General features: G+C 54.2%; 1 protein-coding gene across 1 annotated transcript; it reads right to left on the reverse strand.

Annotated features, from left to right (window-relative positions):
- Window positions 1-2,082: 2,082 nt before the first annotated feature.
- On the reverse strand, window positions 2,083-12,435 carry MATN1 (matrilin 1). Its single transcript, XM_017857001.1, has 8 exons — window positions 12,312-12,435; window positions 10,244-10,590; window positions 7,617-7,839; window positions 5,700-5,825; window positions 4,811-5,227; window positions 4,068-4,220; window positions 3,154-3,234; window positions 2,083-2,543 (listed from the first exon to the last, which is right to left on the reverse strand). The coding sequence occupies exons 1-8, from the start codon at window positions 12,403-12,405 to the stop codon at window positions 2,494-2,496; spliced, it is 1,491 nt and encodes a 496-aa protein (XP_017712490.1). The 5' UTR covers window positions 12,406-12,435; the 3' UTR covers window positions 2,083-2,493.
- Between the last annotated feature and the right edge of the window lie 5,457 nt (window positions 12,436-17,892).

Genomic DNA, 17,892 nt, shown 5'->3' on the forward strand with positions numbered 1-17,892 from the left:
GGAACAGATGGAGCACTGAGACCCTTCACCCCCGCCCCCTTTTTTCAAAGAGCACTGGTCCAGGAGAAAACCATGTAATTAAAAGAGGAGAAATGCAAAACAATCCCCTTAGCGGACTGTGCCATCTTCTCTCCCTTGTAAATCCATTAATGAACTGTAATTGCAAAGACAAACCCCTTATTGAAACCTGGTAACCAATGCAGTACAGGGCCAAGAGACTCCCATTATAGCCCAAGGCCTGAGGAAAGAAAGAAAAGAACAATCCTAATTAGTTTAGTCCTGTTTATTTATACAAAATTCAAAAAAACAAAATTACAGGTTACAAAGTAACTTGCCATCTGTCAGTAGACCACGGCTGCCCGAGGGAGATGCTGCTTTGCTGCTTTTCGTTTACAACCTTCTGTTAATCAAACCTAGAGCAGAGAGGGGTGTGGGAAGTCCATGGAGAGGACGGATTTCAAGAGGACCTGGAGTAGCCGTGGGGAGAACTGCGACGAGTTACGGGCAAGAGTTTGGGATTGAAAGACCCCAAGAAGCTGGTCCCTGCCTTCCTCAGAGCCTGGTGACAAGGTCCTGCCACTACTCCACCCGCCGGGCAGGGAAGAACGAGGTCCTGTTCCCAGGCAGGGCTTCCACCCCATCTCTGCCTCCACTCATCAGGGACATCTGTTGCTTCTGCTCACCAGCTCCCAGGCCATGGTGTCTGCTAATGACCCCCTCCTCGTCCTTGGGGACACACTGCTGAGCCTTCTCAGTCCGTATCAACGTGGTTGCCTTTCCCCCACCCCACCTGTGTGGGGAGAGGGAGTGGATAATCTCAGAAGAAAGGAAGAATGGGCAGTCACTCCTACCCCAGGGACAGGCAGAGAGAAAGGGCTTGGTGAACCGTGTAGGAGGTGGAGTCAGGTCACAGGGGCGAGGGTGGCTGTGTCCCGGTGAAATCGCTCTTGTGTAGCTGTGCTGTTGTACTGATGTGGCTCTTGGGTACTGTTCGTGTGGTTATTCTGCCTCTATGAACTGCCTCTGAGGAAGATCTTTCGGTGTGGTCTGAGCTTCTTGTAAAAGCCTTTTAGACATGCTCTTAAGTGTGAATCTAGTAGTAACACTAAAAATGCCCCATTAAACAAGAATAGGTTCAGAAAATCACCAAAGTTGCCCCTCTGAGAGGATAGAGATGGAGATTCCAGAGGGATCGGTCCAATAGGGGCCTGGGGGAAGTGGCCAAGATCTCCGGGTGTGGCCTGCAGACCCCGCGTAGGGCTGGAGGAAGGGAAGACAGGGCCAGGAGTCTTTCTCTTATGCCGTCTCTGAGGCGGAGCTGCTGCCATCTGTGTTGGGGATTTTAGGTTGGGGGTGATGCCGCCTGTGCACAGGAAACAAACAACTCCAACAGGGCGTGTTGGGGGCTGGAGTGGAGGAGCACCTAGGGCAGCCCAGGCCCAGGCTGGAGCCCTTCCCATCATCTCACGCACACACTCATCCTGTGGGCTCCCAGGTATCAAGAGGAGGCACAAACCCCTGGTACAACCTAAACTCACTCTCTTTTCCTCTAGCTGGGGTGGGGGTGATATGAGCACCCTGCTCAACTGTAAGTCCCTTAGGGCAGGAACTACGTCTGTCTCATATGCCACCATCCCCCGCCCAACTGCCCTGTAAGTACGTGATACCTGAACGAATGAGTGAACGAATGAATGAATGAACAAATGAGTCCTATCTGGTGTCATTTCCCTTTTTCTCTGACGTCTTTTTCTTTTGATGTTCTTCAGTCCTAGATTCAAGTCCTGTCTCTCCAATCAACCCACTGCTGAGCAAGTCATTTTATCATTTAGACTCTCAGCTTTCCCATTTGTAATGGGGATAATTTGAGTCTTTTCTGGGTAGGGTTACTGGAAGTGAAATGAGGTCAAGTAAATGAATATGTAACTGAAAAGGCAGGACACACACCAGCTGGTTTTGGTGTGGTCACTGTCATCACTGTCACCACCACTGTTACCATCCTTCCAACCATCGCCTCCCACCACATCTTCATCCATCCTTTGCCCTGGTCCCCAAATAACCACACTGCCTCCAGCCCCATTCAGTGCTTAAGTTAAATCACATTTAATTGTTTCTCACCGGAGAATAGAGAAATCAGTAAAGAAATTCACAGCACTCAGAATCAAGAAAGGGTTAACTAAAAAAAAAAAAATGGGAATATATTAAGCTTTTGATTATAAAAATGCAAACGCAGTCTCTCTCACACTCACCCCTGTATTATCACCCTCACACTCGCATTCTGGCTTCCACACTCATGCCCACCCTCAGGGACACGTGTACATGCACACACACACGCACACATAGACACACAAGCTCCCAAACGCCGTTACACACTCCCAACAGGCATACCCAGACACGCCCCCTCCCACTCCCAGGCTGGCTTCCCTCACTAAAATGGCAAAGCTACAGGGGACACGCGCAGGATGCTTGGAGAGGCCACAGTGGTGACAGGCAGCCTTAGACGACTGTGTTCTCCAGGATGGCCAGTCGCTTACTCACAGCTTCCAGTGGACTCAGAGTTAAGGAGAGGAGCAGGTTGGCCAGAGCAGGGCAGGGATAGGTGTGGCCCTGTACTCAGGCCCCTGCAACACCCCACTACAGCATGCGTTCTCCCCTCTGTCAGAACTTATCCATCCACTGTCCTTGGAATGGTGCTTTCCAAAAAACACAGCCAGTTACTATGAGCCCTGAGTGCCCAGCCCTGCTCAGTTGCAGGTTTAGCCCTGCTGGGTCCCCCACCTAGTCCTGGCTGAGCCAGGGGAACTGTCTGGGGCCCAGCCCCACCTCTGAGTGGGTACTGGGGTCAGGCACGTCACCATGAGCCTGAGAAATGGGGTGTCCACGAGCTGCATGTTCTTCAGAGCATGTCCAGGACTCTGGTGTGTGTCCAGTCCCTAGATCCTGGTTTCTGCTTCAATTTCTCTATTTACCCTCTAGGAGTCTCCGCTTTCGACAGGGTCTGCACTATCTTCAGCCTATTCTGCCAGAATGCAGCCCATCAGCAGAAAGCAGGCCAAGAGAAGGCTTCCCAATCAACTACACTTGGACCATGCCCCTGCCTCCCCCAACACTGCCCTGCACCCCTCCCCGGCCCCAGCCACCTCTGGGAAGGGATATGTTTCCTGGTCAGGGCCTGCAGCAGCCCCTCCACTTTGGCCTGGAATTTCACCAGAGACTCACAGGCACATGGGTCTTCCTCTGCAGGGGACAGGGAGGAGGAAAAGAGAAAGAAAATCACTGTTGAGTGATTGCCCAGGGGGAGGGGGGACGGTCACTGCCCAGGGCCAGGACTCACGAGTCTTGGGGGAGTGAGAGGCTCAGGGCACCTGAGGAGGCAGAAAGACATAGACAGTCCTTGAGACAGCACCCTTAGGAGTGATGGAGGGGTGACCCCTGAATGTCTTCCTGGTCCCTTGGAGCCCTAAGAGTGAACTACAACAGCATCCCTGTACCTGCTGCATGAAGAACACTATTAGGGACCTCTATGTCACCTCAGTGAGTTCACCCCAGCCCTTTGGGTTTGAAATCATTAATCCCATCTTACAAGTGAAGAATTCAAGAAGTGAAACAACTTGTCCATGGCCAACAGTGTCAGAGCAAAGACAAAGGCCCAGGCATGCCTGGCTCTGAAGCCCACATGCCTTACCACTAAGAACCAGCTGGTGAGGTCATCAGGGAGGACCAGAGAGGCAGTAATGTTCAAATCCTGGCTCTCCCAGCTATTAACAGTTGTTCCGCCCCTTTGGCCTTGTTTATCCCATCTATAAAATGAGGGTAATGACATTCTTACCAGATAGGATCTGATGATTTAATATCCGGAGAGCACTGAGAACAGTGCCAGCCACGTAATGAGCATTCAACATGTTTGCTGGTAGTAAGAGCTGTACTCACCAGCCCACCTTCTGGTTCTGCCAATTCCTGGTGCCACCTCGGCCCCTGCTTTTCCCCACCCACACTGAGTTCCAGGATGGCTCCACTCCCACAGTGCCCCACCTGCACATTCCATCAATGCCAGCCCTGGCCTCACTCACCCACACAGATCTTCTTCTGCAACTTCTTGCCTATCTGGTTGATGGTCTTGAAGTCAGCCGTGTAGAAGTAGTGCTCTGCCACAGGCTCCGAGGCTATTTCCCTCAGCTCATCCTCCACAGCATTGCCCACACCCACAGCAAACATCTTAAAGCCTGCCAGGAGAAACAAGAGAAGTAAGGCTGGACATGGGGACGGGCAACCATATGGCTGAGCCTCCTAGGGAAGGCTTAGACAGCCAACACCAGACACCTCCTGCTGGCAGCTGCTGGAATTGCAAGCACAATGCCTGGAACAAGGACAATGAGGAAATCAGCATTTCCTGAGGTTTTACTCTGTGTCAGACCCTATAGTGACTTCCCGTACTAGAAGCTTTGTACAGCAAGCTTCATTTAACCCTAATAATCATCCATCTGGTGGTTATTTTTTCCTCATTTAATAGGTTGCAAAACTGAGATTCGGGCTTGTTCCAAAGTACAGTTGCCTTCCAACATTTGATGTGCTTTTTGGGAATATCCAGCTGGAAAAGTTCCCAGCTTCACTTACAAAAGGACCATCTTACTTTTCTGGGGCCTCAGTTTTGTCATTGGTATAAGAGAGAATTGGACTAACCAATCCTACTCATTCAAACCCACCTGGGTTTAAGGCACTAAACAGAAGACAACAAGATAAACTACAGTTGGGCTGTACCCGTGTGTACCCCTGGACATCAGTGCTGTCCAAGGTCCAGGCAGGCAACACCTACCGAGGTCTTTGGCCTTCTTGGCAGCATCATTAATGTAGTCCTGGCTCCGGCCATCAGTGAAGACAATGCCCACCTTCTGGGCCCCAGGCCTAGCCCCACTGGACACAGTGAAGGAATTGTCAATGAGGTACTTGAGAGCAGCCCCAGTCATTGTGCCCTTCTCCATATAGGACATATTCCGTACAGCCGCCTTGATGTCCTTCTTGGTGTGGAAGCGACCCAGGGGGAACTCCTGGCGCACAGAACTTGAGTACTGCACCAGCCCCACTTGGGCCAGCTTGTCTGACACATCCAGCGTATCCACGATCTGATTGATGAACTTCTTTACCAGCTCAAAGTTCTCTGGCCTCACACTCTTGGATCCATCGATGAGGAAGACCAGGTCAGTGGCCGAGCTGCCACCACCACCACTGCAGACTGGGGAGAGCAGGAAGGCAAGGGGATGAAGCTGAGGGACATAGTCATCCATCCTGATCCCTGGCTGGGTACCCATCACACACCAAGCTCTGTGCTGAGGATCATTCCATTGTGCCCTCAGAACTGCCTCTATAAAGCCAAGAGGACGGGTCCCACTGTACAGTATTGGAAACTGAAACTCCAACAGCTGTGAGATCACACAGCTCAGAAGTGGTAGCACCAGGATTTGATTTTGAGACTATGTGAGTCCTTCTACCACACTAAACCCACCACCTATTGTGTTGAAAACAGGGACAGAAGTCAGGCAAGAACTTCTGCAGATACCAAATTCTAAAAGGCGTCTGTCTGCTTTGAAGATTGGTTCAGAGGTAAGGTGCAGGGAGGCTCGAATGGGTTTCCTGGGGAGTTGCTGAGGCCCCATCACTGCCCCTCCACACCCTCTCCAGGGCGAGCCTGTGTCCACCCCACTGACCATTGCAGGTCTTGCCGTCGCTGTTCAGAGTGAAGCCCTCACGGCAGGCACAGGTGTAGGAACCCAGGGAGCTGATGCACACCTGCTCACAGTCATGGTCCCCTGTGGCGCACAGGTCTGACACCACTGCAGGGACAAGAGGTAGCTCAGATCTCACAATCACAATGCCTTGGGCACTACAGACAGGTTGTCCCTCCCTAACTGTGAATACCAGGCCCCATCCAGACTCAGGGAAACTAAGGCCTCCAACATACTGTGGCCCAGGTCCCTGACTCTCAGCCCAGGTCTGGAATCACTGCACCAGTGCCTAGATACCTGAAGAAGGTTATAATGCTGATGATAAGAATGAAAAGTCCCACTAAAAAGGTAAAGGCCAAGGGTTAGGGCCTTTAGTCTGTTTAGTTCACTGCTGTATCAAGACACCCAAGTGCCTAGAACAGCATACAATGAACACAGCACATATCTGTTAAATACCATAAAATGAGAGTTATACCTTGCATTATCTCACTGGATCCTCGGAATAACGTGCATGCTCGTCCTAGATCCATTTTGCAAATGGGTAAAGCCCCTGCCCTAACCCTGATCCAGTCCGACTGGACACCCCGCCCCTGTAGGTCACATCCCAAAGACCCACACACACACTTCCCCTCCGAGAAGGGCTCTGAACCTTCTCCTGCCAGTGCCCAGACCCCCTCAGACTCTCCCGCATCACAGAAAACTCTGGCACCCAAAACTCACGACACAGAAACATCTGTAGTTTTCTGGGAGCTCTCCTTCCTGGGCTCCGGGCCTCCTTGGTCCCTGCCAGGATTCTACCACATAAAAGGGCTTTTCTTTTTTTTTTTTTTGAGACGGAGTCTCGCTCTGTCACCCAGGCTGGAGTGCAGCGGTGCCATCTCGGTTCATTGCAAGCTCCACCTCCCGGATTCACGCCATTCTCCTGCCTCAGCCTCCTGAGCAGCTGGGACTACAGGCGTCCGCCACCACGCCCGGCTAATTTTTTGTATTTTTAGTAGAGACGGGGTTTCCCCATGTTGGCCAGGATGGTCTCGATCTCCTGACCTCGTGATCAGCCTGCCTTGGCCTCTCAAAGTGCTGAGATTACAGGCGTGAGTCACCGCGCCCGGCCATAAAAGAGCTCTTAACATCGCCTCTCCCCAACTCCCTTCACCTGGATCTGGAGACCCTCCTCCGTTATCAGGCTTCGCCCCAGCTACGGCCCCATCCCTGGTGCTGGCACCACCTCTGTCTAATCCAGGTTCCACCCCCAATCCACTTAGGCCCTGTCCCTAGCCCTGACCCCGCCCTGATGTTCCCGTGTAACTCAGTCCCCGCCCTTTTATAGGCTACCTCCCCAGCCAGGCCCCGCCCTCTGATGTGGCCCCGCCCCCGACTCTGAGTTTTCTGTCTTCTCCTCCTCCCTGGCCCCGCCCCTAGCCTTGGCCCGCCTCAAAGCTGACTCTCAGTCTCCGCGCCTGCCATGGCCTCGTCTCGCTTAGCCCCGGCCCCGCCCCTGACTCTGACTCTCTCCGTCTCCGCCTCCGCCTCCGCCCCGGCCCCGCCCCGGCACTCTCTCCGTCTCCGCCCCTGCCCTGGCCCTGCCCACAGCCCTGGCCGCGCCCCGCCGCGCTCTCCGTCTCCGCCCCTGCCCTGGCCCCACCCTTTCCCCGCCCTGGCGCTGACTCTCTCCGCCTCCGCCTCCTCCCCGGCTCTTCCCCGGCCCCACCCGGACATTGACACTCTCCGTCTATCTCTCTCCGCCTACGCCCCTGCCCCCTTCCCCGCCCCTTCCCCGCCCCGGCGCTGACTCCGTCTCCGTCCCCGCCTCGCCCTCGGTCCCGCCTCCAGCCCTGGCCCCGCCCCGCAGCTCTCCCCTTCTCCGCCCTGCCCTGGCTCCGCCCCCGCCTGCCAGCGCACCGCAGAAGGCCTCCTGGAACTTCCTGGAGAGCTTCTCGATGACGCTGTAGCTCTCCACGTAGTCGACGTGCTCGTCCTGCGGCTCGCTGGCGATCTGCCGCAGCGTGGCCTTGTCCACGCGGCCCACTCCGATGGCGAACAGCTCGACGCCGCTGGCCCGGGCCCGCGCAGACACGTCCTGCACGCTGTCTTGGGGCCTCCCGTCTGTCACCACGATGACCACCTGCGACACGCGGGGCGGTGTGACAGCGGGCTCCGGGAAGCCCACGGGACTGTTAGGAGAGGAGGCTGAGGCCCGGAGAGGCGAGGAGACTGCCGGGGTCGCACAGCCAGGAGGCACCCGGGGGAAGAGGACCTAGCTGGTCAAAGAGGAGACCCGTTTCCTCTGACTGAAAGACGTAGCGGAGGGGCTTCCCATCTGCGTCGCCTCCCTCGGGCAGGCAGCACTGAGATGCCCGGAGGGATGTGATGCCCCATCGCCAAACTGGGGCCTCTAAGGTCAGGGCCATGCCTTCCCCTCAGACTGAGGCGGCTGAGGGCAGGATCCTCAGACTGATGGCTGTGGGAGCCGTGCCACGCCCCTCGTGCCCCCGTGAGGCCGGGCCGGGGGTCCAGTGGCTCCACATGGTGCTGTTCTGAGCTTTGGCCACCAGATGGCAGCAGAGGCTAAGGGATGGGGCCGCCGCTTCCCGTCCCGCTGTCCTTGTGCCTCTAAACCCCGTGACCCTGGACCAGGGAACGGAGGGAGGGCCACTCAACCCAAGGAAGATGCCTCCCTTTTCTTCCTCCACTCCCCAGTATGATACATGCCCCTTCCAGAGAGGGAAAGAATCTGCCCGCTCCCCTCCCACTAGGCTCCTCTGGTTTGTACCCTGGAAAGAGAGGCGGCAGATTCTGAGACTCGGCTTCGTGACCCCCTGCCTGCACCCGCCCTGAGGCTAGGGCGCTCCCAGCTCTGCCCAGTCTGGATTAGGCGTCCAGCCCCCCTTTGCTGCTTCTCTGCTTCTGACTTAGGTCGGCATCTGATTCCTGAGTCCCATCCTTAGCCCCAGGCCCTGACTCCCTGTCCTGATGACAGGCAGTTTAGACAGGCTGTGGTTAGAAATGCAGCTCCACAGGCTACAGGTCACCTTCCTGAGCCTCAGTTTCTTCATCTGTAGAAAGGGGTTGTGGTGAGGTTGAGTGAGATGACTCGTGGTTAGAAGCCAGAAAGAGCAACTATTATTTTTACCGTCATTACCCTGGGCTCCCTGGGGAGTGATCTTGCACAATCTCTTCCTCTCCAGGGGCCTGGGCTCCTGACTTTGAAAATCTAGCTGTGACTATTAGGTGCCATCCAGAGGCCCACTGCCTCCTCGAGTCCCTACTCTCCCTACAACCCAGCTTTCAGATTGTCCACCTTGTTGGGTCCTCCCACAGACGAACTCCAGGCTGAACACCTGGAGTCTGGCACCAGCTCCCCCAATGCCTCTGTGTCACCTGCTGGAGGACCTCACCACCCCAGTTCACCACCCCCATCTCCTTCACCCTCTCCACCACCTCAACCATCAGCTTCGTCTGCAGCACCCCATGCTGAAACTTGCAGTTGGCCTCAAGACTGACAGGCTGCCTGATATGTCATTTCTTTGAAGGGTGGTAATGTCTGGAATGATATGCTGTTGTCTCTGTGAACACTTTTCCCACTTGTTGGCTAAGCAAGTTGCTTAAGCTCCCTATGCCTCAGTTTCACCATCTGTAAAATGGGGATACCACCTCTGAACAGGATCATGCTCATTTATTCACTGCGTGCTACAGAGTGGGGTATGAAGGGGGGATAAGAAAGAGAACCTCCCCTTGGCTGGGGACCTGGGCAGGGAAGTGGTGGCTGGTGCTAACGAGGGCTGCGGTGGGGAAGTGCCGCAGGAACAGAGGACACCTGGCTTAACCTCAGGTTCTGTGCTGAGCCCTGAACATGACAGTGAGGATACAAGGCCTGGGAAACGCTCAGCTCTCTGCCTGGAACCCTCGCTGACAGCGCAGGTGGCCGCACAACCTTTCCATTTCCGAGCCCTGCCCTCAGAGGATTATGAAATTAAAATTAGCAAATGCCATGATGAGGCTTATGTGGTGCCAGGCACCGTTCTGAGTGCCTTATGCTTATGAACTCAGTCCTTATAGCAGCACGTGGAGAAGGTGTTATCATTACTCCCATTTTACAGGTGAGGAAACTGAGGACCAGTGAGATGACATCACTTGCTCAGGGTGGCACAGCTTGTATGGTGAAGCAGGGCGTGAAGCCAGACAGGCTGGTGGCGGAGTCCACACCTTCACTCCTCCCGTAAGCATCTGGCCTGTCTGCAATATCTTCAAGGGGCTCAGACTGGTCGGGGAGCCAAGGACAACTAAACTGAAATGATTGTGAGCTCCTAGGATGGAAAGGTTGGGTAAAGGTGGCTTCATATCCCACCTCTGTCACTTGCAGCTGGTGACTTCTGTCTAATGACCACCCCTCTCTGACCCTGTTTCCCCAGCTATGAAATGGCCACCTCATGGGGCATCGTGGGAATTAAAGTGTCTGCAGGCAAAGCTCGTAACTCTGAGCGGGAGCCTCCAAACAACAGCATCCTAGCAGGGCAGTGTGCACATACCTTGCTGATGTCAGGGGACCTGGGACGACCACCCTCTGCATCGCTGAAGGCTTTGGTGATGGCGAACTGGATGGCCAGGCCAGTCATGGTGCCTGTGGACAGCGGCTGGATGCGGCGCACAGCCTGCAGCAGGGCAGCCTTGGAAACGTGAGCCCGCAGAGAGAACTCCTGCTTCACGGTGCTGGCATAGTTGACCATGCCCACCCGGGTGGCATTGGGCCCCACGTCCAGCGACTCAATGACCTGGGACAGGAATACCTTCACCTTCTCAAATTCTACAGGCCGCACACTGCGAGAGCTGTCGACAACAAACACCAGGTCCGTGGGCCGCGTCCGGCAGAGATGGCCTGGGAGTGGGGCAGGAGGGGTAAGGCAGAGAGCAGGGACACAGGTCAGGAACTGGGCCTGAAGACACAGAATGTGGCTTCTTAGATCCAGGTGTGAGGCCTCAGGCCCGGTAGGCTGCAGACTTCAGCTGGGCTGGCTGAACCCTTTTGTCAACGTGCAGACACCAGCAAGCAACTTGTTAAAGGCCCCTGGCTCAGCCCATGGAGAACACAGAGGGCCAAGCCTGGCCTTGGGCCATTCGCTTCACTTCTCTGAGCCTCAGTTTCCTCATCTGAGCAGTGAGCTGGCAATCCTTCCTTACAGGATGTTCTGAGGAGCCAGCAGAGGGCTGGGCATGCAGTGAGTATTCCAGGGGTGGCAAAGGATCCCGTGGCCTTGAAAACACACTTAGGTTTCAGCCTAGACTTGCTGCCAGAAACAAGGGCAGCTATTTCTTCTAGCTGGGCAGGAGGACACCAAGGATGGGCCCTCTGGGCATGGGCGCAGCCTTGAGAGCCAAAGCAGTGCCCGTCAACATGGCCTTTTTCATCTGAGCATCAAAGCAAATCACCAAAGTGAAACCAGTTTCCCTCAGCCTGGCAGCACCTGCTGGCGGGTTGCCGAAGACAGGGAAAAGGAGCAGGAATTTCAGGTGGCCACTTCAGCAGCCTAATCAGGTGCACCCCCAAGACACACCCCCAAGGAGCAGTGTCCTCCAGAGACCCAAGAAGACAGCACTATGTGCTGGGAAGCATGCAGGGTCGGAGTGAGTTCAGGCCTGGGTTCAAATCCTGGCTCAGCCACTCTGTCAGGCCCTGGGCAGATCATTGCACCTTTCTGAGCCTCAGTAATCTCACATGTCCAGTGGAGAGAATAAGGCTACTGCATGACACTGTCACTGGCCTGGGCCTGCAGTCAGGAAGGACTCACTACAAAGGCCCTTCCCTCCTCATCCCATGTGGAGTCTGAACTGAGCAGAGCCGATCCCAAAGAGGAAAGGAGAAACGTGCAGTGCGTCCCAACCCCCAAGTCAGAGTAACTCACAGTGCCCTAGACTGGAGCTCTGGACATCGGAGTTCCTCAGGAGACCTTAGACATCACCATGCAGCTGGCTCCCTGCTCTGTATGAGCTAAGGCTACAAATGGGTGAACTGAGACCCAGAGAGGGAAAGGGAGTTGGCCACAACGTACAGCAGTAGATCAGTAGCTAGAGGCTCTGGGGCTGTCTCACTGTGTGGTCTTAGGCCCTCACTGACCTCAGTTTCTCCATCTGTACATCTGTACAGGAAGAATGGGCATTCCAGGACTCAGTGCCCAAGCCTGAAACTCTGGGGGGTGGTGTTGCCCCCAGGGAGCCCGAGGCTGGTAGGACCCACAAAGGGGAAAAGAGCTCTTGGCATCCCAGGTGTGCTCTCATCAAAGAGCCATGGGCTCAGCCCTAGGCTTGATGCAGCTCCAGATGTCAGCCAGCTCTGAGCAGCTTCTGCTCCCCAGAGACCTGGAAGACCAAGGTCCTTGCCACATGCATGGTCCCTGAGGGCTGAGGAGCACCCCTGCCTGACCCTTATCAGCACCATGGTCCCTGTCTGCTCCTGCACCAGCCCACTGCCCACTGCTGCCACCCTGCTCCCTTCCCCATCCTGGATCCCATTTGCTCCCTGCCATATCAGTACCCAACCCCCAATGCTGACGGTTGGGGCCCACTCGCTCAGTATCCCCCACCTCACACAGGCCCCCTCACCTCTGGACTGGGGGGCAAGGCCGGGGCTGCACGGGGCCTGGAGCAGCAGCAGCAGGCTGCAGAGCACGAGGCTAGTGCCAGAGAGGACCCTCATAGTTCTGGCAGCACGGGCAGCAGCCGGCACGGTTGTGGGGGCCAGTGGGGTCCAGGTCTTATCAACCTCGCTGCCCGCCCAGCCTCTGGGTCAGGTGGCCCCCAACTGACGACTGACGTGGGGGCAGCCCGCCCTGGCTCCTAGGCCCCCAGGGGCGGGGCTCGGGCTGAATGGAGGTGTGTGTGCCCTGAGAGGGCGGGAGTGCCTGGCCGGGGCTCCAGAGGCCCCTCTGACCACAAGGGCTCCTTTGCCTGCAGAAGCAACCAGAGCCGCAGCTGGAATTTGGGAAATCTCAGGTGGGTGGGGGGTGGCTCCTCCAGGGGCTGGAGCCCGCACTGCCTTGAAGCTCCACCCCAAGCCCAGGCATACCTGAGTCCAACGGCTGAGCCCAGCCCTGCCCTGCACCTTCATCCCACACCCAAATCCTCCCCCCACCCACAACCCCAAGTTTCTCATTAAATGCACTTCCCCTTCCCTAGCCTCACTGTGCCCTGCTCTCTGCACACACCCTGCTCTCCAGCTACCCCTGGATTCTCTTCGAAGGCCTCCAGGCCGTCGCACATGCAGGGCCATCTGCCCAGAATCCTTTCCTCTCGCTAACTCTCTGTCTTGCAGTATCTTTCGAGGTCATAATCAGGGCTAACATGTACCTTCACTCAGTATGGGCAGGGCAGTAGAGACCATGGTTAAGAGCACAGACTTGGGAGCCAGGTTACCTGTTTTTGCTATGCCAGCAAACCACCTGTGTGACCATGGGCCAGTGACTTCACCTCTCGTGTCTCAGATTCCTCATCTGGAAACTAGGGATGGTAAGAGCGCCTACCTCCTAGGGTTGATTCAAGGAGCAAAGGAGTTAGGTGTGGTTTCTCAGTTAATCCTCATGACAACTTTGTAAAGCAGCTACTGTTAAAGAACAGAGAGGTGAAGTAACTTATCTGAAGTAACACAGCTAAGAAGCGTTATTGCCAGGATAGAGCCCCAGGCCCGGCTCTCAGCCATGCTGCTGTCTCAGTGCAGCATGATGGAGGTGCCTTCTCCATACCCATCTCTTCCTGCTGTGGGTCCCTGCTTGTCCCACCTCACCTGTGAGCCAGGGGATTCAACTCTACATCAGGCCCAGCACGGAGAACGCAAAGATAAAGCTTTCTAAATAAAGTGACATCACCAGGAACAATCCCTTTCATTGCATTTGGGTCCAGTAGCTCATGAGATAGAGCGGAAAGAGCATGGGCTTGGCTACCTGAGAGATCCAGGTTCAAAGCCACTTCTGTTCCTATCTGGCTATGTGACCTGGAGCTGGTGACTTAACCTCTCTGAGCCTCAGCTTGCCATGGTGCAGTGGGAATGGTCGTTCTTGATCTCCCTGCCCCATGTGAGGGGCAAGAGGGGGACAGAAGTGGAGATGGGGTTAAAGGATTGTCATTGCTCCAGGAGGCAGAATCCTAAGACTTGGGACCTATGCCCTTCACTCTGTGTAAATTGTCCTTAATAAAAGGAAATGTACAGACAAAAAGTGATTGCCGGGTGCAGCAATCGCCTGAGGTAACTCACACCTACCACACTCTTTAACAATAATTATAATGATCCCGCCCACCCTTGACATGGCACAGTTACTCACTGTATCACTCTATCTCCTTTGCTCTCCCAACAAACCTGTGAGGTCAGCAGATCTGAGTGTGTTGGCCCATTTGTCAGATGGAGAAACTGAGGCCCAGAGAGGTTCACTGACTTACCCGAAGCCACCCAGCCAGTTTAGGGGCAGAGCCAAGCCTAAAGCTCAGGCCTCATTCGCCTTTGCACCAGTGTTAGGGAAGGAGGATGTTAAGAGCATCGCCTTCTGACTTTCTCCTCTTACATTTTATGTGTGCCTGGTTCACAGCCCTCCCCAATTCCAAAAACCACGTGAAGCTGCTGATTCCTTTTTCTGCCACAACTTTGAAGTCAAATTCTCCTCCGGAGGTGCTGCAGGGTGTGGCGATGGTGGTGCCTCTCCCTTCCCAAAATGGTGTAATAAAGATGTAACCTGTCTCCCTCACAGGACATGAGCTCCCTCTGAGCAGGAGACTTGCCTGTCTCAGTCGCCCGTGAATCCCTGGGACCCAGCATGATGCCTGGCACAGGATCTCTGGTGAGCAAATGAAGGAAAGAATGAAAAGAACTAACTACGAACCGGTTCCATTTCCCTGTAAACCACCCAGGGTCACACAAGGGCCATCGATGGTGACCAGGGCTGAGAAATGTACAGTGCTGTCCTCGTGCCATGCTGGAGGTGAACGAGGAGAACGTGAGCTAGGGTCTCCTCGCCAACTGCGCATGCTCCCCCCCTACAACTCCCCTGACGGCCAGGGCTGTGTCCGGGGCTCAGGGCACAAGGCTCCATTAGCTGGGCAGCAGCTGGCCCATGAAACAGCCCTTTCAACTCCACCTCTGAATGGCAGTTCTATGGGCTCCTCGGAGGAACACAGGCGCCTTCTCTGTGTCACTTCTGCGCTCATTAGCAGAGCTGTAGAAACACACTACAGGTAAGTTTTCAGGAAGAGAGATGGGTCCCCCACCGACCACCACCAAAAAAAAATAAGGGCAGCTTTGGCATTCTGTAGCAGGGGCAAGGCCTGCGGGGGGTGGTGGAGAGGAGATCTGGAAGTTCAACATATACATTAAGGAAAGAAAATCAATATTTGTGTTTTTTTTAATGTGAAACATTTTTCCCCAGGACTCAGAATTGAAAACAGTGTGTCTGGTATGAACCAGAAGAAAAAAAAAAATGCACGGAGGGGCCTTCTGTGTGGTTGCTCACAAGGCAAACAGTGAAGGGCTCTGCTGTTCCCTCCTCCTGTTTTCACATCCCTCGGGCTTCCAGAAACTTAAAGCCGTTAGTGTTTAATGCAAGAGAGAGCATTTGTGATCCACGGAGAGGCCCCTGGGCAGTGTAGTTCAGTGGGAAGCACCCAGGACTCCCTCTCCAGTGCTCCCAGGATCAACTCTTTCCCTAAAGAGCAAACCTGGGTTAACTTGCAATAACTTAGCTAACCAGATGCAACCTCAGCCGAGGCAGGCTGCCCCCTTCACTCTTCGCTCACCATCATCAGTTTGGCAGTATCCGCATACGCCTTTACCATTATTTATTTAATCTTTTTGTATAATTCACTCTAAACCAACTCACTTCTTAAAAATTTCTCTGCCTTCTAAGAAATAATAGCCATGAAATCACTGGTTTGATGTACGATTTATTTATTTATTCCAATAAACATTCATTCAATATAAAATTTAAATAAATTCAAAACTAATTAAATTTAGCCTTTTCATCCACATATCACTGAAGATTTTCTTGTTTTCTGCCGGTGGCATGCACGACAGACTTTGAGGAATGCTGTGAAGTGAAATGGCTTCAGAATCAAAGAGAGCTGGGCTTGAGTCCCCCTCTGTCACAGGCCAGTTGTAGTGATTTCCGGTAAATCCCTCCATTTTCTTCCTGTTTCATGTCTGTAGCATTGGAATCTTAATGCTAATGCCACGGGAAGGTTGTAAGGAAGAAATGCAGTGAATGCTACATCAATGCGTATTGAACTTTTTGTTTTAGTTTTTGGGTTTTTTTTTTTTTCTTTTTTTTTTAAGATGGGGTCTCACTCTGTCACCCAAACTGGAGTGCAGTGGCACAATCACAGCTCACTGCAGCCTCCACCTCCCTGCTTCAGGTGATCTTCCCACCTCAGCCTCCTAAGTAGGCGACTATAGGTGTCCACCACCATGCCCAGCGAATTTTTTTTTTTTTTTTTTTTTGGTAGAGACAGGGTTTCACCGTGTTGCCCAGGCTAGTCTTGAACTCTTGAGCTCAAGTGATCTGCCCACATCAGCCTCCCAAATGCTGGGATTACAGGCGTGAGCCACCATGATGGGCCAATGCTCATTGTTCTTACAATGCCTTCTTGTATCAGTCAGGCTAGGACAGGCTATGTTGCAGTAACAAACACGCCCCCCAAATCACAATGGCTTAATACAGAGTTTGCTTCTCTCTCCTAGCACCATCCAGGGCCAGGCAGGTGCCCCCCACACAGACCCTCTCCAAAGTTGCCTCCACCATTTCCAAGTCCTTGTCTCTGGCCATGTGGACAAGAGAGAGAGACAGCAAGCATCTCTCTTAACTGCCTCAGACAAGGAGTACACATTACCTGACTCTACCTGGATGCCCAGGGCCAGGATATGGCATTTAGTTAGCAATGACAGTCTCTGTCACCATTGCCGGAGGGGTAAGGCTTTGTTAGCCCTGCATCACCTCTAGATGGAAATTCAGACTTAGCTGGCGTTTAAAGCTCTTCACTCTCAGCTTCCTTCCACCTTCCAGGCCATTGTCAGTCTTTCTCTTTCTCCCCCTCTCCTTCCCTCCTGCCATCTCCCTCTCTTCTCTAGCACAGAATGAGTCACTCCTGTTTTCAGAGCCTTCCAGAGAGACTCCAGCCCTCACACTAACTCCCTATCAGAGTTTGCACTCAATCCATGGTGACCCATTTTATTTGTGGGAAAATGTCAAACCCTGAAGCTCAGGCTGTGAAGGAAACTCAAAGGTCATCTCCACCTGGCCACCCATTCTACTCACCTGTTGTTAAAACTACAAGGTCCACCCCGCTACCTGCCTTCTCGGGGCCAGAGGGTCAGCCTTCACCCCAGGAGCGGCTGTGAGAGCTTCCCACGGCAAATGGCCCCTGCAGTCAATCACAATGGAAGAAGAAATGAGCATCTGGAGGAGCGGGCTCAGGTTTAGCACTGGGAACCCTAGCTGGCCCAGTCAATGCCCCGACCCATGGCCCTTCAGCCCACTGTGGGTCCAGCTCACCTACAGCTGCAGCAGGCAGTTCCCAGGGACGCGGGCAGTGGGCCAGGCAGCCTGGGATTTAACATCCGCAGGGGTAACCCACAACCTATGGGGATCAGAAGACCCCAGCGTCCCCATCCCCCACTAGACAGTTCTGAGACACGCTCCTTACCGTTCCTCAGAAGGTCCCCAGCAGGAGTGAGCCCCAGTTGCCCACAGAGGTGACCAGCTTATTCATGCACATTGTATTGGCTTTTATCCTGTCCCCACCTCACTTCCCCTCACTGTATTTCCTGGGATCACCTCCCAAATATGCTACCTGCACCCAAGTCCTTTTCTCAGGATACCTGGTCACATCTCCAGGCCTTGGCCCAGCTGTTTTCCAGCCTGGCATGTCCCCCCAGCAGGTAGAGCAGAGGAAGCAGCAGGCGAGTGTCCTGTTTGACCATCTGGGCCACTGAGATGGCAGCAAAATTGTTTCTCAGGTGGATGTTGTTTATTTATTTAGAACGGCGGCTCCCTTGTGCCAGCAGCTCTCTGCTGTGCCCACTGACCATCGGAGCGCTCTTGGTGGCTAATTAGGGAGGCTTCCTCCTGAAGACCCAGGAGACAGACTGGAATGTGAGCACTGGTTCCCAGAGAGCCCATCCAGGAGGGCAATGGGCAAGGCCTGTGGC

The sequence above is a fragment of the Rhinopithecus bieti genome, unplaced genomic scaffold, assembly GCF_001698545.2.
Source record: "Rhinopithecus bieti isolate Rb0 unplaced genomic scaffold, ASM169854v2 scaffold_44592, whole genome shotgun sequence".
NCBI lineage: Eukaryota > Metazoa > Chordata > Mammalia > Primates > Cercopithecidae > Rhinopithecus > Rhinopithecus bieti.